The sequence below is a fragment of the Passer domesticus genome, chromosome 1, assembly GCF_036417665.1.
Source record: "Passer domesticus isolate bPasDom1 chromosome 1, bPasDom1.hap1, whole genome shotgun sequence".
In the NCBI taxonomy this organism is placed as follows: Eukaryota; Metazoa; Chordata; class Aves; order Passeriformes; family Passeridae; genus Passer; species Passer domesticus.
Window position 1 is genome coordinate 75,795,723 of NC_087474.1, and position 23,453 is coordinate 75,819,175.

The 23,453-nt window shown below is 42.7% G+C and overlaps 1 protein-coding gene across 9 annotated transcripts in view; it reads right to left on the bottom strand.

Moving 5' to 3' along the window:
- RREB1 (ras responsive element binding protein 1) overlaps positions 1–23,453 on the bottom strand; it is a 121,953-nt gene that overhangs the window by 61,606 nt on the left and 36,894 nt on the right. For 5 of the 9 annotated variants that reach the window (XM_064425276.1, XM_064425329.1, XM_064425337.1 and 2 more), the window contains 2 exons: positions 3,530–3,649; positions 1,984–2,186 (listed from right to left, as the gene is read on the bottom strand). In XM_064425276.1, the coding sequence (XP_064281346.1) occupies positions 1,984–2,186; positions 3,530–3,649 (323 nt within the window). Of the gene's footprint in view, positions 1–1,983; positions 2,187–3,529; positions 3,650–14,838; positions 15,209–23,453 lie in introns of all 9 variants that reach the window. The other 4 variants (XM_064425282.1, XM_064425308.1, XM_064425293.1 and 1 more) reach the window with 1 other exon arrangement.

Genomic DNA, 23,453 nt, shown 5'->3' on the forward strand with positions numbered 1-23,453 from the left:
CCAATTTAAAACACAGCATTCAGCTACCCCACCAGAGCCAAGTTGGTGAAAACACAGTTCTTGAACTGAAAGATAAAATTAGCAGCTCATTTGTCAGCTACTCTCCCTTTAGTAAGTCAATCTGGCACAACTGCTCTGCATTCAACTGATGGCAAATGCTTTTGGAGCTGTGCATTAAGTCTGTCTTTTTTTCTCCAGCCCAAAAAACACCTCTGTCACATTTTTTATTTTCGTCAAGAACGAAGCAAACGAGAAGTTGAAATACATGCAGGCTGATGTGAGAACATGCTTTTTAGACTATGGGCAGACGGCAGCCAAGATAAAGTCAGCATTATAAAGAGAACCATAGACTTTGGGACAAAGGTTCAGGGCAAAATGTTTCGCTGCCAGCTCATGGGAAACAGCAGTCAGACCCAGAAAATCAGCTGTTATTATCCTTGAAATTATAATAAGGGGCATATTCTGACAAGAATCTGAGGTCCCTGCACTGCTACACACTAAAACAATTCAGTGCTTTCATTCTGCTAATGCTGAAAGTGGAAATTTGCTGTATTAGAGCCTGCTAACAAGATTGATACCCACTTAGTATTTCACATCTCACTTCTATTTTCTCAGTAATGTAGCTATTTGCCCCTCTGGCTTTAACAATCTTTCGGCCTAAAGACAAACAGGCAATTTACTATGTTTTCAATGTATTTATTTATTTTTATGCTGTAAGAATCCCTCTTAATCCTGTCACATTTACTCTCGAGCTTCCTTTGATTCGATGCCCACCGAAATACCAGGTGGAATAAAGGTCACCAACACTAATAAACTTCCCTGAAGCCAGACCACATGGTGTACCGGTGGACAGCTGTGTAACAGCACTGCCCTGAGACTGGTCCGGGCTCCAGTGCCTCACTTCACATGATGAAATCAAGGAAGCAGAGCAGCCCCTAAGTGAGAACATTGTACATACAACTTAGAGCCAGGTGCTAGACAATAGAATCCCACAAACACAGCTGTCTGTATACTGCCCATTCCTCATTTAAAGATGTCCATTTACAGCTAATGGCTTTTAACTCCTTTCATGCTAGAAAATCCAAGACAAGTCATAAGTCTTTCAACTGGGCAGCTACTCAGCAAGCTATTAATAAACTACTATAGGAACATCACATGAGTCATGCCTCTCAACCTTTCTGGTCCCTGTTACATCTTGATTCATTTACAAAGTCTCTGTGCTTCACCTCAAGCTCTGAAGTCAAATGACCACAGGGATTTGGGTTTTTTTTTTTAATATTCTGCAGCACCTTCTTGGGTCGAGCTTGGCCCAGCAGGCAAAAAACACAGATATAAATAACTACAGCTTAACTGATACGACTCTCTCCTTTCACTTGTTTAGATCAATACTGCTACCAGCTGGTGCCATCAACGGGTAAATGGAAAAAACCTGATAAAAGCTACATATATTTACTCTGCAAAATTCATACAAGTCAATCTGCACTAGCTCTTCAGGCTTTTATTAACAAGAAGTTAAGGGCACCTTACACTACACATATGAACTGAGCATCCTCATGAATGTTTTGTTCCAGAACCACCTTTAACATAAATTACTTGAACCCTCCACGGGGCAGCTACACCCCTCATGAGATTATGTGAATGCAAGAGCCTGGAGAAAGGATGCAGCAGGACAAAATGGCAATTCTTAGGTGACTTTGTTGCTGCTAGGGGCATCTGCTAGACGAGCTCACCATTGCGTGACACTGGAGCTCATGCTAAATGTTTTTTGTGTATCAATCCAAGCATGTGGATCCTTCTCATTCACAGTTTTCTTAAGTTATGGTCTGGAGAGATACCAGAAAACATTCATAGAGGAACAGGGGTAAGAAACAACCACTGAGGGGAGAAAAGGCAAAACAATCAAAGAAACATAAATTACATCTTATCCCTTTCCAGGTAGCTGCTTGTCTCCCCTTTGCCCTCCCTGCATTTGGGTTTATGTACCTGGTTCCTCCTGCCAATCCGATTTGGTGCAGGAGACTTTGAGGGAGATTTGACATTTTGAGAATTCCCGCCGTTTTCAGCTATTTTCCCCACATTCATCACTGCTGACATCATGGCATCAATGGAGGATAAGTCTGCTCCGTCCAAACTGTTTGGTGAGCTTGGTGATACCTTATAGCTGTTTAAGCTTTCCAGCTGCTTCTCTGGAATTAAAAACAAAAACACACATAGGAGTTCCTAGGCCATCTTAAAAAAAAACCCCAAACAACCCACAGTATTTTCAGCTGCCTGTAACTCACATCACACTCTGCTGGATCATCATGGAGCACAGGCAATAGGCCATAATAAGTAGAGTTCTTATAACAGGACAAGACTCCACGATTCTCATATTGGAATGCATAGGACAATGTGCACATTTTTCTCATAGGACACGTCCATTTTCTTCATTTTTAACCTTAATTCAATATGGAGCTTACAGAGTGATTTACTTTATACTCTCTTGCTGTGAAATGGAATTATTTGTGCTGCTTTGTGATCACTATGGAATAGTAGAGCACTACTGATGAATGCACACTCTGGCAAGCACAATCATTCAAAGAGGCATGTGTTTTAAACAGAACTGCACAACTAAGGCCTTAGTAACAGTGTAGGGTACTGGGTTCTCTTTTAAGCATGGTTTAAACCAGCTCTGTATATGGAATAAGCTAAAGTAGCAAAAATCCAACCGAAACGAAACCCTGTATCCCCCATATTGCCTTTTTACTGCCACAGATGGCACATATATGGTTTTGGTATGCCAAGCCATACTAGTCCATGGAGAATATGTGTTACATACACAACTAATGACACAGCTAAAGCTGTCGAGGTTCGAACTTCTCCACCACATGCTGTAAGTAGCAGGGATGCTCCTATCTCTAATACACCTAAAATCTCATCTCGGGTTTCTCAACATACAGACATATCAAACACACAGGAAAGGCCTTCTATTTTCTTTACAGGTTTGAAAAGGAATAGGCTTTCAAATTAAACACTCCTTTCCCCCTCAAGAAGTCTCCCTAAGAAACAGGAACACCCTGCAAGTCTACTCCTCTGTCACCTCTGGTGGAAAGCACAGAATCTTAATGTGTGTTGTGAGAAAGTCACTGCAACAGAAGAGTATGTGAGGGTGAACAAGGAGGAACACGTTTGTCTGTGAACATTTGATCTCTGCATAATACTGTCTTTGGAACATAAGTTTGAGGATTCTAAACAGGTGGTTTTTTGAGGCTAAGTTATGTGGTGCCAAGTTACTGTGAGCCAAGAAAATCTTTGTTTGGAAGCCTGCAGTGGTAGCTGAGAATTTATGTGCCCATGCTTCTGTTTAACCTATTTTATACTTTTCAAATAGATAAAAGCTAGGGATGGGAAAAGAAATGTATGCACCAGTGCTTCTGCTTAATGTATCTTATACTCTTCACACAATAAAGTGTATTGATGGGTGAGAAATGTTTCTACATTCTTAATCAATGACCTAACTTATAGTCACAGAGCCAGTTGAACCAATTACCTTCATCTTTCTCCCCTGATTGACTGTGGCTCTCTTCTGGGTTGCTGGTCTCCTCACTTAGTGTAGTATGTACAGTTGCGTCTGGCTCTTCAGCCTCTTCTTCAGCAGCACCCTCTAGCACTACATGAGGGAGAAGGAAAAAAGAGAAAGGGAGTAAGCTTTTATGGAAACCATTTTATGAATGTAAGACTACAGCCCTTTATTTTGAGGGCTCCCCTGACTACCATAGGTCTGATGACAGGAGCATACCAGCAGCACCAGTGCAGCCAAGCAACCACTCTCATGAGTGCCCAGGCACTGGGCTGGGAGATGCTGCTGCTTCTACCAGGGGGAAAAACCTGGGCAAACAAAGAAAACCCCACCAGCCTGGTTGCAGCATTAAGGTAGCAAAAAAAAAAAGGAGGAAGAGAGAGCAAGCTAGCCTGTCACTGACAGTAGTGACATTTGATTGAGAAGCTGGAAGAATATTCTGTGCCTAGAGAATTTAGGTGATTCAATCTCATACATGCACTGCTCCCCTCCTCTCTTGGAAGACTAACATTTACTCCAGTACATGAATTCATGGTGGCCACCTTCTTCCTTCTAGCAGTTGGTAAAATTACTACAGAGGTTTCTGGGACCATTTGGCACATTCCTCACATCCACTACCCAAGGTTCCCACACAAGTTGAAGACGTAAGTAACCATTGTATGTACCAAGAGAATTCCTCCACACCCCTTTCTGAAACCACAAACTTATCATGCTATCATTGGGGTTTAAGGAAGGGTGCCTGTTCTCTCTGGAGAATGACAGGGCAGTTAAACATCATTTTTAGAAGTGATGAGGAATGATCAACACATGAGAAACAGTTGTCTGCCCACAGCACTCATGGCTATAGCCTCTGGAAAAGGTTATTTGTAATATGGAAAACTACTGATACGTTTTTAACAGAGAAATACACCTTTATAACCTTACAAGCAAAATGTTTATTTCATTATAAAAACAAACACACTGTGGACATTTAATCATCTCAGATTTACAAATCAAAACCAGTAAGCTCAATACAGGTTTTCCTTTTATCAAGAGAACAGAGACAATTGCCTTCAAACCATAGTTAACAGGGTTTCTTTCTTTTAAAAATTATATTCTCAAGGATAACATGCAAATCAGTCATGCAACACATCTTCAAATGCTGTTTGAACAGCACTTGAAAACAATCAATGACTGTGTTACCCCAACTGCCAACAATTTGGAGCACCCAAGAACAGGCAGGCAAAAAGAAAGGGCCCACCTTGTGTCAAGCGGTTCCTCATTTCACACCATGCCAGACACAGCAGTGGATTCAACCTTCCTACATGTAGCTGCCAGCCTTGTAAGGAGTGGCACACAGATGCAGTCTAGAGACAAAACCTGAGACCTGACTAAGCCCAGGTAGTGTAAGGCTCAGGAAAACATCGACCACTTAACAAACATTGCCTTCCATCTGCACCTTCAAAACCAGAAAAACAGACTAACCTGAACAACTCAAAGTAACTTTTCTCTAATTATTTTTGTACTTTTCTGTTAAGAAACTACTAGTGATCCCTGTGACACAGGGATTTCTTGCTCCAAGGTGAGGCCAAGCACCCATCCTTCTGTGTTTCCTCCAGTAATTATGGGAGCCATTTATTTGTTTGGCTTTAACTGCTGCAACTGCTGTAACTTTACTGTTAATTTTGTTTGTTTTCAAAAAAGGTCCATCTCATTCAAGAGCAACATAATTATTTCTTTTCCCCCTGCCCCCATCTTATTTCAACCACTTACGTGGTAGCTGACTTACTTTTGAATAGAATAAGCAACAGAATTACTTTCAAGACTGGCCTAAATATAAAAGTGCTTGCTCCATTTGCTTAGCACTACCAAAAATAAGGACCAGTTTGAACTATTTTGAAGTATTTCTGTTAAAAAAAAGTGCTTTAGTCCTTAAAAAACCCCTAAACAAACAAAATACACCATTCCTTCCAAAATACACATAATCATTCCTCTTTCAGTCAATACCTAGCACATTAATGTCACCACTGATACATCCTGGAAAAAAAATCTATTGTGCAATTGTGAAGACTCCTGTGTTTGCCAAGGTAACTTTAAGACAGCTTAGTAGCTTACCAGAGAACTACAGTCAGAAAATTCCTAGTGTTGCTTTTAGCAATATTGAAAATGGGAACTGTCAGAAAGAGCCTGCAGAACAGGCAGACTTATATACACATTAAAAAACCTTACCTACCGTTTCATAAAAACCTGCTAACTTGCTCTCTGCTTTTTTTTACAAGGAAAACTACATATTATACTGTTACAGCCTTTCATAGCTTCTATGAGCCAACAGTTATTTTTCTTTTCTGAATCCAAAGATTTTCTTCCAAAGGCAAGCAGATATATGTAGTCAGAGATCTTGTCCCTAAAACCATTTTCTGAATATTAAAATTTTTCAATTTTGAAAGCAGTCTAGAGATTGCTGAACTGCTGCTGCATGCTTTTATTTACCTATGTATTTTCCACTGTCTTGCATGAAACAAAAATGCACCACTGAAACAAAGACTGCATGAGCAGCACACACCAATTTCAGAAACATAACTTTCTATTTGTAATAGGATATAGAAACAATAAGAACCCTGGGCCAAATCACTCCTTCCTGTGGGAAAACCCGTGGCAGAGTGCCTCTAGGCAGGAACATACTGAGAGATTTCTCTTGCAGCCTTGTCTTTGGTTGTTTTTTGGTTTGTTTTTTGGTGTGGTTTTTTTTTTTTTGTTTTTTTCTTTTTTTTTTTTTTTGCTTTGGGCTGGTTGGTTTTTTGTTGTTTTTATTTTTTTTTCCTCTTTAAAAAATCCCATCACTGAGGATGGGGAAGTGTTGGGATTTTCTTCTACAGCACCTATGAAACTCAGGGCATCAGACAGGCAGCACCCCGCACAGATGCCCTATGCCATGCTGCCTTCAGGACTGTAAACCCTCCCAGCTCACACCAAATGCCCTGGTGTGGAAGTTGTGCTGACAGAGCCTCCTTCCTCCCTCTCCTCAAAAGAAAACAAAGACCTCCAGGAAAAAGGATAAACAGGAAATAAGCTGAGAAACAGCGCAGCCTCAGGTTACATTCAACATCAGACCAAAGCCTCTAGGAAACAGGGAAGTGGTCACAAGCATTCAAGTCATCTTCTACTTTGAAGAAACCCCCTAGTGTCACATTCATCCTGTGTGAAAAGGAGGAAAAGCAGAGAGCAAGTGACTAAGCAAGAGTGCTGACAAATGGTAGGGGGGAAAGGACCAAACAAGACAATGTAGCGCTCTCTGCATGGCCACACCAAGAGACCTGTCTTTTCTGCAGGAAAGTGTTCCTTCCACTTGATGAGGTTGCTGACAACTTGAAACTCGGGCAACTTCCATCCCACAGAGAGCCCTGAGGGGCCTAAAGCTCCTGCTTCTGACAGAGGTCCACCCCTGATGTCCCACACAACCAGCTAATGGGAAAGACATTGCAAAAGCAGAGCTTAGAAAAAAAAAACAACACCACCACCTTGTTGCTTCCCATTCAGTCTGTACAGGAAGACACTTGCTAGACCTATTTCCTCCTTTGGGATAAAGTGTGACTCCACTGTATGTTAAAGCCGAGCCCATCAACTCCCCCTTTGCTTATGTGTATTTATTTGGGTTTTTTGTTTGTTTGTTTGTTTGAAGACCACTATAAACAGCTACAGCTGTTTCGCCTTCTGGTGAACAGCACCATGGATGAAGCAAAAAGGAGAACAGAGGCCACAGGAGAAGGAAGAAGAAAGGAGAAAAAATGATGAGTCTTCAGAGTCACAGTCACTTGACTTGCAACTGAGAGGCAGCTATACAAGCACAGAGCAGCACGTCCTGGCCCCTGGGAGCTGGTACAAGTCTCTGTTCCAGATTGCTCCACTGTCTTTGCACATGAGCTCTCCCTTTGGAATAGATAGGAAGAAACACACAATACAGGCAAGAAGGGGGAAAACCTGGTACACACAGCACAAAGCTGCTTATTGTTCTGCCTTCCAAAAAAAATCCACATTAACGTTAAAAGTAGAAGCCATGCACTAATTGGGCCAGGGAAAGATTAACACTCTTGGCCAAATAGTTTTATTGGTTTCATTAAACATACTGTAGTATTTAGTAAAGAACGCAGTGGAGGAGAAGAAATAAGGAAAAGAAATGACAGGTTTAGGAATGCGCCACCCCCCCACCATGCATTTCAAACCACTTTTTCCCATGAGGTCCAAACAGGAATCCTGAGCCTTCTTCATCATTTCCATCTTAGCAATACTATTAGCTTAGTCAAGGCTTTCCCACTGTTTTTTTTTCCCTAAGTGGCATGAAAAAACCCCAAGGATCATTTAAATGAAGGCCAGACCTGCTAGTATACAAATTTAGACAAGAACAGAACTTCAAAGAGAGATATCGCATTTGAATAAACAAAGTTTACTGTTTACCCTTGAGATTATAATACCTAAGAATCGCTACACTGCACTCCAAACTGCTTCTGATGCACTGCTCTCCTACTAAGCTTCTACACAGAGGAGCAGATTTTACTCCCAGAGCACAAACGCTCCCGAGCACAAATGGTCACTCCCACCCCAAAAGTGATGTGCGCTATCACCCGCACTACCTTTTGAACATAACTTTCTGTCAAAGCTGGCAGGAAGGAAAAAGGGTGAAAAGGCATCGTGTGGGAAGAAAAAAGGGCTAACACTATTCAAAGCACTGCCTCAGGGCAAAGGAAAACCAAATGAACAAAGTTTTCCCAACTGACCTTTTTTAATACCAACTCTGCCCCTGCTACTGAAGTGCTGGTGCTGACTCCGCACCCCACAGCAGAAAATCACTGGGAGCATCACCTCACCATCACGACTGCTGGAGCACCAGTACAGGGCAGCCCATGGGGAAAGGAAGAACAAAAACACCAGAATATCTGGTGGCCGCTCTTTCACTTCACAATAAAAACTAAGAATGCTACCCCAAAGCTTTTGAACTTGCACCTGTAAGTAACATTCTCCTCTACAAAATAAACTCAAAACCAAATACAAAAACAACAACCAAAAGAAGTAACACCTATTGAAGGGTACTCTCTGAGCATCAAAGAAAACAGACTTTTCTATAAACTCTGAGCTATTAGTGAAACAATTATTTTACTTGTGTTAGTGCAGATATAATACTTTGCCCCTTGAAATAACCACGTGAGCCTACAACATCCATATGTCTATATTGTACACAGACAGATATACCCAGACATGAAATAAACAAGTGAACCACATGCTCATGGACATGCCTTAAAACTGAGTTCTGGACGATCTTTTGGTGGGAGTGGGACAGGAGAAGAAGCGCTAAACAAGAACAAGATGATCCCAGACTATTTCCAGACTATTTTGCATGCTGTTACTATAACACCTAACAGTTAGGCTAAATTTTAAATATTCAAACATATTTACTCCTCCTGTTTTATTTCCTTGCAAGCATGATGGGATATATATGTGCACATTCAGTTTTTATGGAGCTTTTGAAAATCCCTTTTTGGTGACTTATGGACTAGTAATGCTCCTCAGGACTTTGGCTCAGATGACCAGAAGGTTCTCTCCAAAAAAGCATAGCAGATTTTGAACTTAGCTAATGCCTTTAGTGAACAACTCTGAGTCACCATGATAATCTGGCATTACATTGGTGCAATACACTGGAAACAAGGAAGTTGTACTAATGTAACAATGAGACACTATACTGGCAAAGCAGGGGTTTCCTGGGTAAAATTCACCTTTATGGTCCAGCTGGTCTACAGCAATGCACACAGCTACTGGGCAGCCTTAATACAAAATTCATGCCCATCCTCTTGGCCTTGTGCTTCATTTGCTAACTTGAATAAAGAAGCTATGTCTACACCTTCTGCAAGTGCTGTGTGCTGTGGAACAGCCCTCACACAGGAGCCTGTGGTCGTGCTCGGCTAGAAAAGAGAACTCAGGCAAAAGCTGCTCTGCCACCAAGAGCGAAAGCGAAACCTGACAGCCCCTGGCTCCCAACAGGAAAGCCCAGCACACTTGGTAATCACCTCACAGAGTTTGATCTGAGCCTGCACTGAGGTCCTGACCAGCACCGCTCTTTTTGGGGACAACAGTGCCACACACAACACACAGCACTACAAGAACTGCAAAAACCTATGGCTGCACTTAGGATCAGCAACTGCTGATGCATTTTGAGACTTTTCTAATACCTTAGCGTTCTCTCCCCTGACCAAAGGGAGCTGTGAGCTGCTCCTCATTTCTGCTATTTGCATCACCTTGTTGGTGGGTACCTGGTCCTCCAGGAAGCCTTTGTCACAAAACTGCAGCTAGCTTGAAGAGTTTGCTCAAGCAAAAAGGATACTGAGATTTGAAGACAGCTTAACAAACCTGGGACCATGAACACCACATTTAGGCAACAAAATAAAGTCAGGGCAACAGGAGAGTAAACAAGTGGCTTTAAGCAGACATTCCTTCCCATGATGGCAACAGCAAACACTCCTCCATCCTCATCCTTGCCTGCCTGCACAGCTGTGAGGCCAGCGGGAAGGGAGCCTGGCTTCCCCCAGTCACTGGGAATCACGGCAACATAGGGGGAACACGGAACAAGACAGGCCTTGGGCTTTACCCAGTACATCCCCTCCCCTGCGCCCTCCCCACTGGCTGAGGAAGGACACAAAAGCAATACTGTCTGTCCTTATAAGCTCTGCTTTGCATGTGTTCGGGGAGTGGGGACAGCTGTGCGGACGGCTCGCAGAGTTCCAGGAAGTCAATGTGTTTCTTGGCTTTAACTCCAGTTTACTTGCCTTAGATGAAGTGGCGACACGAGAAAGTCCCTTCACGTCTCCCCTGAGCTGGCACTGGCTGTAGCAGGGCAACACTCCCTGGGACATGGCCTGGGGTCTCTCCCCACACTACCAGTCTTCCCTGGTCCTGTTGCTGCATCTTTCACTCAGGCCAGGGCTGGCTTACATCCCACTGGGCAAGGGGACAGCCTTGGAAGATGGTGTGGGAGAGGGTGGGACTCCAGAGAAGAACCAGAGACTGGAGGGAGTGGGCCCTGAAGGCGGGATGGAAGTATCTTGCAAAGGCAGGACAGGTCAGGCAAGTGGCATCACACTGCCTGCCAAAACCACTGCCCACACGCCCTGAAGGAGCCCAGGGTGAGGCAAGAGAGCAGAAGGATGGGGGAACCTGAAGCAAGGATGATTGGACAACCCCACCATGCTTGTGTCTGTGCCCAACAGGCCAAAGAAAGGGAGATGCACCTGCCCGAGGGGAGCCCCAGCAATCCTGGGGAAGCACAGCCCTGCGAGACAAAACCTCATCACCTGCTGCTGCTGCCATCTCAGACAAGCAAGAAGAGATGAAGGATTGCAAAATGAGAAAACAATCAAAATGTAGCTTTGTCTGTTTGTTGCATGGGGGATTTTTTCATTTTCATGCTGCCCTGACAAACCCACTTGACTTAAAACCCTGGAGGGGACGTGGGGAGAGCTATAGGTTAATGTCCCATCGCCTGTGTGCCTAAGCAAGTACTGTGCTGAAGGAACGAGACACTTGTCCGAGAGCACAACGGGTGAGCTAGATACGCTGCACTAGGAGAGCCAGATGGAAAACATTTCTGAGTAACAGAGAAGAAAAGAGACACCCCCCCCATCCCCTTCAAATACTCCGAGTTACAGCACCCCTCTCTCTGACTGAGGAGAGGCTGCAGGCACGCAGGGCGGGTGAAGCAGGACTGGGCTCAGCTGGGTAGCTGTGACGGAGATGCTGACATCCCCGACAATATATGGCCAGTCTAAACCACGGGATATCTTGTCCTTTTAAGGTGGGCCAAGAGCAAGCATCTGTGCAGCAGCAGCAGCACAGCCCCAGCCTGCCATCAATAGCCCCTGGTGTCACTGAAAAAACAGGGGCTCCTGTGCCATACCAACTGGCTGTGCAGATGCCTGGGCACCCACCCCGAGAGGAGACAATCCGTCTGGTTGTTCCTCTGCACAGCATCACGGAAACAAGCAGGCACATTAGTAACAAGAGGAAGAAAGCCACGAAACCATGCGGCCGGGCTGCTCCCTGGCAATTGGTGCCTGCAGCTGTTGGGGAGGGAGGGAGAGAGGGAGGGAGGAAGGGCCTGTCCCTGTTCCCATCTCTGTCCCTCACCCTGACGGCCAGCAGCTCAGCCAAGGGCAGCTTCGGAGCCAGCACTCGAGGTGAAGGTTTAAAGCAAATCTTGGGAGGGAGAAACAAGCAAACATTTCACCCCCTCACACTTGCTCTTCGCATGTAGCCAGAGCTGCATGTGTGTGCAGGACGGGTTCAGCAGGGATTACAGAGGCAGGATGAATCACACTGAGGAAGACACAGAAAATCTTCTGTGCTAGTGCCCTGCTTCTTGTGTGCTGCTTGGGCTGGAATTCCCTTCCTCCAAGATGAGTATTTGAAGAGTTTCACAGAGAAACTGAATGCACAGGCAATTTTACAAAAATCATTCTGAAAATATGATAAGCTAGAGACCAGGAAAAAACTCCTCTTGGAGTAGCTATGTCCCACATGGTGTTTCACCACTCTAACTGCATCCATATGCTAGCAAACACAGGCAAGCCCAAGGGGGAGAGCATCAGTTTGCTTATTGCAAAGCTCCCAACTCATCCTTTGCAGCCCAATCACAGAGGAGATGCCAGCGCACTGTCTGCTTGGAGCACTGTACCAGGTATCTTTTGTGCTTCACAAGATAACACAGCAAAATGAGAAAAGAAAAAGTAGAAATTACAGGGATTTAAACCCATTTCCTGGTGGTAGTGTTGTCAACCACCAAGATTTTATCATGAGCCTGTAAAATCTGATGGTGCTACATTACCGCACAAAATCTCAAAATTTTAAAGTCAAAATTCTAGTTTTTTGATTTCTGGAAAAAGGACAAACACATTACATGCTCAGCAAAATAAAAAAAGCAAACTGAAGCAAACAGATTAATTTTAAAGCCTCAAACATTTAATGAAAACCATGATCTCAAATGCTCAACCTGTAATTTTTTAACATACAGGGATAGCAACACAGTTTCCCTTCTCTATGCAGTACACTTCCAAAACTAAAATGACTTTTTTAAAGAAAGAAAAAAATTGCAGTATCTCAGCATATTTCTAACATTTTATTTAAAAGCCAACACAGCTGCACTTTAATTTTACTTAAAGATGGAAACCTACATCAAATTACCAAACTTGTTTTAAGCAGATTCAACATGCAAATATTTTGAAGATAGAATGATTCAAGAGTTTGAAGCTCTTCTCACTGCTCTTTTCCAGGGAGCATGACTTGCTGACAGGATTAACTACTGCCAGGCTCACGAAGCTGGGAGACAGCTGCCACATGGCAGCCATTTATTACAAAGCTCCACTCCTCTAAAGTTAGGAAAGAGGCAGACTGTTTCATCTATGTTATCAGCAGGGTTCCTCTGCCCCACAGGCTTTAGTGACTAGGCTTTTTCTAAACAAACACCTCCTTTTCTCCCCCACCTTGTTAACATCGTATCTTCCTGTATTCTGTTTCTGGTCAGCACAGAAACGATTCCCCCTATCACATCCTCCAAACAACAACAACAACAATCTATAACCAAGATAACTTTAAAAGTTCAGAAACACAAATCATATCTCTACCCCCTTCCCTCAAAATATAGTTTTAAATTAGAGAGTTTTAGCTTGAGATTTTCAGAGGGGAAAGCATAGGCCACGGGGAGGGGAGAGGGGGAGAGAGAGAGAGAGAGAGATGCTGGAGCAAAGAGACTCAGAAGCATGCTGTACAGCCCTCCCTCTCCCATCCACGCTAAGAAGCACTTGTAATGTCAGCCTCCAGCTGCAATATCCCAAGGGCCTACACAGCTTTTTCATGAGCAAGATAACTGGTAGCACTCCTTCTGAGATTGGATCTCCATGCCAAGCGGACTGTGCAAGCCCACAAGCCAAAGCCAACATCTGCCCCCCACCATAAGAGGCACAAGTAGATCTCAAGTCAACCAACTCCTACAGTATGCTAAGGACCAGGAACAGATATAAACCAGCTACATAATCTTCATGTGATATCAAGCACAGACAACCATCAGTTGACATTGTTCTGATACTGTGAGCCAGAATTGAAAGATACAAACTAGCAGTTTTAATTTTACAGGGGGTTATTCTAGATATGTATTTGCCACAGATGCCAAAGTACCAAAGATCACCTCAGACTGAGGTTCATTGCTTCATCCAGGTGAAGGAGAAATCCAGCCTTCAGAAAAATAGCTCTCTCCCACCACCTATGAACAAGGTGCCACAAATTTTGTGAGCACACCCCACTGGCTTACACCAGCTGGCCAGTAGCCTTTGGGCTTGTTTGCAGAGCTCTAAATTCTGAAATACAAAGTTTCTTTCTTCTTTTAGTTAAATAAATTAATTACAGCAATAGATAGTGCTGGCAAGACTCTCCAAGTTGAGATTCACACAGGAAAGCCACTTGGAAAAATTTAAACAGCAGAGCTACTTGCCAGTGGTACTCTTCAGTATGAGTTTTCTTTCTATTTTGAAGTAGATGCAGTGGAAGTAACCTGTGGGAGGTGCTTCCAGCACACTGACAAAATGAAAGAGCATAGGTTCATCAAAATGAATGTGCAACACACATGCAGAGAAAGGGCATAGGGATCTTGTTCATCAATTTCTTATGGAATTCAGAAGTCCCTCAGCTTTATCAGAGAGTACAAGAAGCCTTCTCAGGAACAATAGATCTCTATCTGACCTGAAAAAAAATGTATTTTCGAAACAAGAACTGAATACACACACACACAAATCCCCCTTCATCCACAACCATATCCAGCTGCTGACTTTCTGAGTTCCTTGTAGAATAGTCTATGCTCTGGGACTTTAAAAGCCTAGCAGGCATTTCTAAAGGATTTTACAAAGTACACTGGCCTGGCCTTGTAAAAGCTCATGAGGAATCCATGAAGGTCATCGTGCAGCTTAAGACAGTCTGCAAACAGCATAATCCACGTGCTGGTGAGGTAAGAAATGACCAAAGTCGGGCGGATAGGCCTGAAGACTTCTGCAAGGAATGTTTCCTCCAACAATGCTGTAAACCCTGGAGGAAATGCCTGCTGATCTTCAAAGCCCTTCAGTAGGAACAGCCTTAAGTTTCCTGAACATGAGCATTCTAGTTGCAAGGCCACAATCCTCTTAAGGCATACAGAGAAAAACATAAAAACAAAGGAAACAAAAAAAATTAAAATCCACTAAGGTTAATAACTGCAAATAACCAGCAGGACTGACCCTCTACTTTGCAACGAGCTGTCGGATCCATCCAGCAAAGTTTTGATGTTCCTCGGCACAAGAGCCACACGGATCAAGCAGCAGCTTACAATCTCTGCAGCTTTCCTTTTTCTATTCCAGGCAGTCCTCCACACGTGCAGACTCCTGGACCGCAATACTCAGTTGTTCGGACTACGAGGGGATGCTACAGCTGTGGCTGCACAGGGTGTCCACCGTAACTATATCAAGGCCCCTGCAGTGTGCTGCACTGCCAGCAGAATTTTAGGTACAGCCTTCAGTTGCCTGACGGGTTTCACAGGCGACCATGAGTAAAGGGGAGTCTGGACACCTGCACACTGCAAAGAATTGCAGGAAGTTTATTTCAGGAACGCTGGGGAAAAAAAAAAAAGAACAGACAAAATTGTGAACAGGTTTCTTCAGTAAGTGAAGTTTCAATTTGCTATTCCTCCAGCCAAAAACGTCTGCTGCTAGTCCAAAACCACCCTCTCCTTCCAAAAAACCAATTCTACTGCTAATGCCTCACACTTTTCCATTAAACAGATGATACAGATAATTCTTGAAACAATTCACATATGAAAAGGGAAATTAATTTCCTTCTGCTGACTCCATTGATAAATATTTAATAAAAACATTAGCCTAAAACAAACTTTTATGGACTATGTATAGGTTAAATCCAATTCTGGGTAAAGTAGTAGTTGCAAACAGAGTAAAATGAACAAACTGCAACAAAAAGTGATCAAGTGGCCTGTGCACCCACCCCAATTTCTGCAGGAGGACAGCAAGAGTTTGCCAGTGGAAACTTGACTAATCACTTTCAAATATGAACATATAGCACATTGAAATATCATAATCAGACCTATGATACTGAAAGTCACACTTCTTTTGAGGAGTGATGCTTCCACATTTACATTTTCTCAGGCATATAAACACACACACCCACACAGCCACCTTCTTTTAATTCAATGCATGAAATCACCTTGCTTTAAAGTTTTAAGCCAGTACACACTATAACAATATTTTTATTTACATCAATCTTCCTAAGGTCACTTAGAATATACTCTACAACCAGAAGTGAAGAAAACCTGAATTATTTTAAAAGAACCGCAACATTTTAAAAAAACCCCTGATATTGTTAATTGATTAGGTTACAACTCTTTCAAGGAACAAACTGTTCTTTCTACTCAACTGACAGATTCAATCCTCCAAATTTCACACAAAAATCATGTTCACTCAGAGCAAAAGTAAAGGACAAAGAAACCTCAACACAAGAACTCATATTTTCACTCAGATGCTAAATAGTGGGAGGTGTTTTCCACTTGCAATTCAAACACTATTGTTTTGTAGTAAGCTTTATATGCCTCATGGAACTCAACCATTCAATATAAAAAGATACAAGAGAAGAATTCAGGCAATCAATAGCCATCTCAACCTGTACAGCAGACAAGCATATATTATGAATGAGTTAAAACAGGAAACTGAAAGGAGAATGGAAGCAAAACCACTAGTTAAATTAATTATTTTTTACTGTAAGGTGAAAAACTTTTCTTAATCTACCCACTCATTTCACACACAGGAACGTGAAACTATCATTCTACTAAAAATTAGAAGAGAGTCACCAGCAGATTTGTTTCACTCATTTCTCCATGTGAACTTCAAATGGGGTTTCTGAAGCAAGAAGATTTTGCTATTCCTATCAGACAGAAACTGGACCTTTCCCTATCTGTTAGGGTCTGGCATGCCATGGGGGCTATGAAGGTAGGCACTTTCATAAGCAGAAACATGTTCAGTGTTTTCACACCAAACTTGAAACAATATTCAACATAAATTTGACATAAAAAATATGAGAGCTTACAGGTTCAAAATATTATCAGTAAATACACTCCTCTGAACTTCCTAAAATCTCCAAACATGGACAATTTTTGATGTAACAAGGTCTTTAAAACAGCAGTAAGCAAGCTCCCTGAAGGGTGGGGTAATTGGAAGGGTTATCACACCTCTGGGGGAAGTCACAGGCTCTATCTTGGCAGTGTTTCATCCCTTCATATACCCAGGGGACTGATTAGTTCATGATAAGCAATTAGGCACCCCAGGGAGGACGGTTAACCGTCTTACCAAAACAAAAAGGCTGCACAAATGTAAGTCTCATTAGATTAAAGAAACACTATCTGCAGAACAGCAAATTTGTGTTTATTCCCTTCTACTGGAACTTGCAAGTACTACATTTTGCCTACATATGGCACACACAGATCTCAGAAATCCCAAATTTGAGCACGTACTTGCTGCTAAATTGGTAACAAATGCTCCGAAGCATTTTCTTTCCCAAGACTCTAGTGCTGTGATGCAGGAAAAAAGGAGGAGGGACGGAGGGGAGGAATACAGTAAATACTGATTAGGAGATTTTAACTAGCAATCTCATTCAATTAAATTCTTTTCCTCATTGTTAAAATAGTTCCTAACTAAGGATGAGCTGTAGAATGTGGGACCTGGAAAGGCTGTACATGGCTGAATGCTGATTGAAATTTTAGAATGAGACCCCAAGTCAGCAGCAGACCCACTATTACATGCCTTGCTCCTAAAAAATAATGTTCTGGGAAGCTCCTGCCTGCTGTGGGGCTTGTGGTGAGGCACCTATGCATATCACAGTCCTACCCATGTTAAATCTTTATCTCTGATGAAGCAGAGGGACAAACTCATCTTTTGCCTGCCAACTAATGTAAAAGTTCCAGCACACCCCAACAGCACTGTTCCTGACTTACATCAGGCTTAATGTATTTCAAAGTACTTCGATGGCTTAAAATATGAAGGAATGCTTTTCAGTAAGGCGACCCCCTGTCCTTTTCTGTTCTTTTATCTTTTTTTAACAGTTTGCCATCCAGTGATAGGAGGGAACCCCAGCTGCATAGCCTGAGCTTTTATCTTCTGCTGACCATGCAACAACACAAAGCTCAGTGCTGGATTTCCTGCTGCTTGCCGAAAGGGGCTGTTCAGCTTGTTTAAATATTACTTGCCTTGGGAGCCTTGGAGTTGTGCCCAAGCACTGTACTGTATCTTCCCAGCATCCATTTCAGCATGCACTTTAAAGGTCTTCAGGTTCCATGTACTATGCTCCCTCTCTGCTACGGGAGCAGCCTCATGACTCCAGAAAAGAAAAGAAACCCCATTCAACTCCTCCCTCTCTCCCCATTTTCCCCACTAATCCCTCTGCCTCATTCCATCACGCAGGTAACAGAAGTCCGTATTGATCCCAAAAGCATGCAAACACATTTAGTCCTGTAAACTGAACCAACTGCAACCAAGGTAAAAGACATTTGGTACAAAAGGCTATGGCTAGGAAGAAATCAGATGCCATGTATCCTGTACAGCAAGCTATCAGTGTGCAGTGAGCAAGCAACCAAGAAAGTACAGCAGCAAAAGTGGATTGAGCACAGCAGTCTCCTGCCATACTAAATTTATAGTCTCCACCGTGGATTTTTTTAAAAAGGTATCTTTAAACACAACCTTCTCTGAATTTGCAAACTTAACATTAAGGCACTTTCCTTTCCTGTTCAGAGTGATGATGAAAAAACCCCACAGTTTTCACAAAACCAGAAAGGATATTCCAGCCTTTAGGAATTCTTTCAGAAGCCCTCTTTTCACAATTACCGTGCCAAAGGGAGGCTGAAGTCTGGTTACAAGGTCAGGAGGAGATAACCTTGGCCAATAGAAATGATTTGCATCAGCCCAAAGGCAGCGCCAGGCCACCCATTAAGCAGCCCAGCAGGCCTCACTGTTAACCTGTGTGCAGGCGGAAACAGCTAATGGGAATGGAAAAGCAGGAGGGAAAAATCCAGATTCACAATCTATCCATGACAGCTGTGGACACAGCCATTCGAATCAGGAAAACTTCGGTAAATACTGGCTGTGAGAACTGTCCTGTAAGAAGATGTCTCATTTTCCATGGCAGCTGGAATGCAGAAATACATGCACCCCCACAAGCTGATGTAGGATTGCAGGAAACTCAAGGCTAGAAGTGAAAACCTGCTTTTAGTCCGTTCTGCTTTGCCTCAGCTTGCAGCGTACAGACTGATTTAACCTGATGTAAGCCACAGCTGTCATTCAGAAGGACAGACTGCCAGTCCTCACTTTACCCCTACAGCTCTGGCCACGTGTTCTCCCTCCGGCCTCATGCCAGTTCTAGAGTTTGAACAACCACATGGTGATCCAGGATCATGGAACAGATCTGAATTGAGATTTGCGTTTGTTTGTGTTTGGTTTTTGTTTGTACTTAAAAATGCACATACATACAGTTTCATCAACAGCCTTCACACATGGGAGCTGAGACATAGTCAAATTACACCCTCTATTTGAGTGAGGGATGAGAGACCTGAGCAAGAATGTTGTCGGTAACTCTACTCCTGCGGTGCTGCAGTACCAGGGAAAGATGAAAAGATGTAGTGGAACAAACCCACAACCGACTCCATCTCCAGACTCCCTCCTTCTGCTCCCCCCTCGCTCCAACTCAGAGCTCACTTGCAGCAGCTCTGCCATTAAAACATTTAAAAATATACCTGAAGTCAGTTTTCCAATTAAACCCAGTGAAAATAAGTTCATAATAAAATAAATGACCACAGTTTAAATGTCTCTACTGCACCTTTCCCGTGGCATCCCTGGATGAGGAGAGCAAGAGCAGTCTTAGGCAATGAGCTAGTACTTTTCTGCTTACCTATCCAATTTTTCCTACATCAAGGACTGGGTGTAACTTTTGCACAGTGCTAAGCACAAAACAAACACAACTCAAAATATCCACCTCCCTTCCCGCACATGGCTGAACTAAGCCTAATTTTCAACTCATTTGTTTGTTTGTAAACTTTTGTCAATGACCCTTTCCCATGCACAAAGACAAAATGTACCCCCTCCAATACCACTCATGCTTCATTAAATCACATCAGTAACAATGCTGAAACAGCCTGCCACCGTGTGCCACATGTACCAACCACAGCTCCAGGGCCACCAGCAAGTAGGGCAAGCAGCTCACCTGGAGTCCCCAGATACTTTAGAAACAATATTTACAAACCTTGGGCCCTTGGATTTAACATACAGCACAGTGGGAATGGTACACATGCTTCCACAGGGGCAGCTCACCTCCTAGGGAGATTGGTATTTATTGTAAAATGCATCACCTTAAGGGGATAGGATGGGACAGAAGTAGAGAAAAGAAACCAAAGCTGCAGAGGGACAGGACGTGTTGCCCCGAGCATGTCCTCAGGCACTGCTAGCTCACATTGCTGGCACCATCTGATCTCTCAAAGCTAAACATGGAATGTAGGTAGCAAGTCATAACGCTGTGCAGGCCTGGAGACGTGACCCATCAGCTGTTTCTGCATTATAATTATTGCACTGGGGCACAGCAGGACCAAAAGTTTGCCTGGGCAGATTTCTGCAAAGTTCTGGCTTGTTAGAAATGACAAGAAAGGTCACATGCTGCTTTCAGATTTGTGAATACAGTCACTTTTCTGCAGGACTGGCATTCCTTGTTTAAAATCCTCAGTCTGCAAGAAAAGTGGAAGGCTCAAAACTGTTTCATATTATTCAAAACTGCATTAAGAAGTGAAATTGTACAGAACTGTGATCTCTCTCATTCCCCTTCGTAAGACAGACAGGAGTTTCTCACGGATGCAGTGAAGCAGCACTCCTGAATCACCATTCTCTGTGTTTCTCAGCTGGTCTTGGTCATTTCCCCTTCAGGCCACTTCTACTCCCAGGCTTTCTCTCACTCTCTTTTTATTTTTAAAGTTTCTGCTACTAATAAAAAAATTATTGCAATACCATCATTTCGTTGTATTATCATACTCTCTAGTGAACTGATTAATTCTCAGAGTGATGCTGACCCTCAGCTCCCACTGGGCCTCAAGCGATGCAAAAGGCTTCTTTCAGATTCTCCTCCATTTTATTTTTGTCCCAACATGAACAGAGTACAAGTATAGGACTCAGTTTTGCAACTCTGGACTTAAAATGCAAATATCTTCACATTTAGCAAATCTGATTGTTTCTATAACATGTTTGGAATTAAGCAAATCTCAAAGAGTGCAAGTCAGTAAGGAAATTATTTCATCCAATTCAACACATTGTACTGTCCAGGCTTTGCTCTGTAAGTAAACTTTAAATTATTAAGAGCCCAGTTTTGTCAGGCAGTGACATGAAGTTTAGTGCAACAGGTCAATGGAGAGCCCATCAACAAACCCTGCAGAAGAGCAACAAAAGCAGTAGGCTTTTTTTTTTTTTACACAACCGCAGCATTTCTGTTAGACAGAACAGAGCAGACACTGTAAATCTGGGTAGCACAGCCCCTTTCCAAATGACTGTTTTTAGAAGATTGGCAGACTGGAGAGCTGCTTTCAAGGAGGCCACTTTCAGCTACATCAAGCTTCCTGTATGACACCATGAGGACTCACCCTGCCCTCCTACCTATCCCTCAACCAAATAAAAGAAAAATCTTAGCATTATCAGTGTATTTCCCAACCAAGATACACTCAAAGCAAAATCACTGTGAGGGCCAAACACTACAGGGATATTGCCCAAACTTCAAAGGTACTATTTTTGCAAGAGCAGAGGTACTGGGTTGCCAGGTCGTTAATGGGGACATGGACACAAGGAAGACATCAGTAAGTGATGAGCAAGTCTGTAGGTCAGAAAAGCACTCTTGAGGTTGAGAGCAAAAGCTCTGCTAGCAGAAGAAGAGCACCCAACTCTAAGAAACCACTTTCTATCTTACTCTCTCCATCCCCTCCCTGATACTCTTCTCCCTACTGCAATTCAGAACAGCAAGGCAAGTCATGTCTGACCATGCATCAGAAGAATTGGCTAACACAATATTACCCAGCATGAACGAAAACCACCAATGAACCCTGCCAGTGGTTAACTGCAAATTTGTGCTTTACTGATGATATTTCACTGCCAAAGGTTCCCTTGTCTTTGTACACACACTGCCCTCTTAGAAACACCAAATCTGCTCAAACCCAGACTTACAAATACATGCACAGATATTCTACACATCTGCTTCCACCTGGTGGATTACCAGAGATGGAGACTGCAGCATTTTTTAAACAAACGTGTAAGTCCACCTCTAAAATTAGTTGCATGGTAATTCTGTGGGCTAGTGGAGAGGGGCAGAGAGGTTGGGCTCAGGGGCAAGGGAGAAGTTTGCAAGAAATGGAATAAGAATCACTAAACTGTTTAAACCATTATTAATTCAGTTTTTTCCCTCTTGGAAAACAAACAAAAGAGGTATTTTCTTTCATTTTTAGGAGTTCTTTAGAACAGAAGAGGACAGAACTATTCAATATTGCTCTGGGGTGCTAAACATGAGTAATTAACTTCAATCAAATGTCTTGTTAAAGAACTGAAAGTTCTCTTTCCACAGTCCCCCCTTACATAATTAAGCAAAAAATATATATATTATACATATACCTGGTATATAATCAAAGCAAAACCATAAAGTAATTTATTGCTACCCATAACTACAGAAACCAGGGGTTCTTTTAACACTTTAGCAAAGCAAATGAGAAATGACAGGGAGTATCCTGAGAAACTCTCTGTTGCAAATTCTTTCAGGTCTGGTTTCTAAAAATTTCCTTGCTATGATACCTGCAAATGCAGTAACTTCCAGTTCCATTTTCATACACGTATTTTTAAATATAGCATCAGCCTTTGCCCTGTGTATTGAGCACCAGGGGTGTTTAATTCTCTGTGGCCAAGGTTTGCAGGAAAGCTGACTGAAGATCCTACAGGTGTGGCACATTTCTTTTTTGCTCTAAATACTTCTGACTGGAAGCAAAGGTAAGTATTACTCCAGCCTCAATCGGTTTCCCTCTTGCACCCACAGCAGCTTAGTAAGATACAGTCAACAGGCTACTGCAAATTATACTTAAGGGCTCGTTACAAATCAAGGCCTCAGTCTTGCTAATGAACTGATACTAATAGGTTCATTCTATGGAGGAGAACCATTAGCTTCAGTAGTGGTCCCTGAATCAGGAAATTTGTTTACATCACATGCACCGGTATTTACAATCTTCTGGGCCCTTGTTTTTATTTAGGAGACCAGTGGTGTTTGGCAAGGAGTGCAAATCTTGTCTGACAACTTTCAAGCTACCCTTACTCCACATGGAGCAGAAGTGCCTACAGAGTAAAGAACATTCACAAGAACAGTGTTTTCATCTTACACTAATCCCTCAGTCAGGAATTCTATACCTATACCTATACCTGAACATCACAGGTGCAAGAGAAATAATCACGCATTCCCCACATATGTTTTGTACCTGAAAGAGTGAACAAATACAGAAATATATGCACAAGATCACTAAAGTGCCTACTCAAGATGTGGGACTAGGTTACCAAGTTCAGTCTTTACAGAGCTGAAATTACCTACTCTGTAAGCAAGACAGATATGCTTGCTCTGCAAGCAAGACAGACATCCAGAGGATGCTTGGCTTCCACTGGATCATACACAGCCCCTTTTACTTCTGAATTACAAAAGACATTAGGACCAGACCACACTGACCACACTGGAGAAATCACCATTGCTATTATCAGCAATGATAACAAAAAACTTACTCAATTGATGCTATAATTCCAATCTC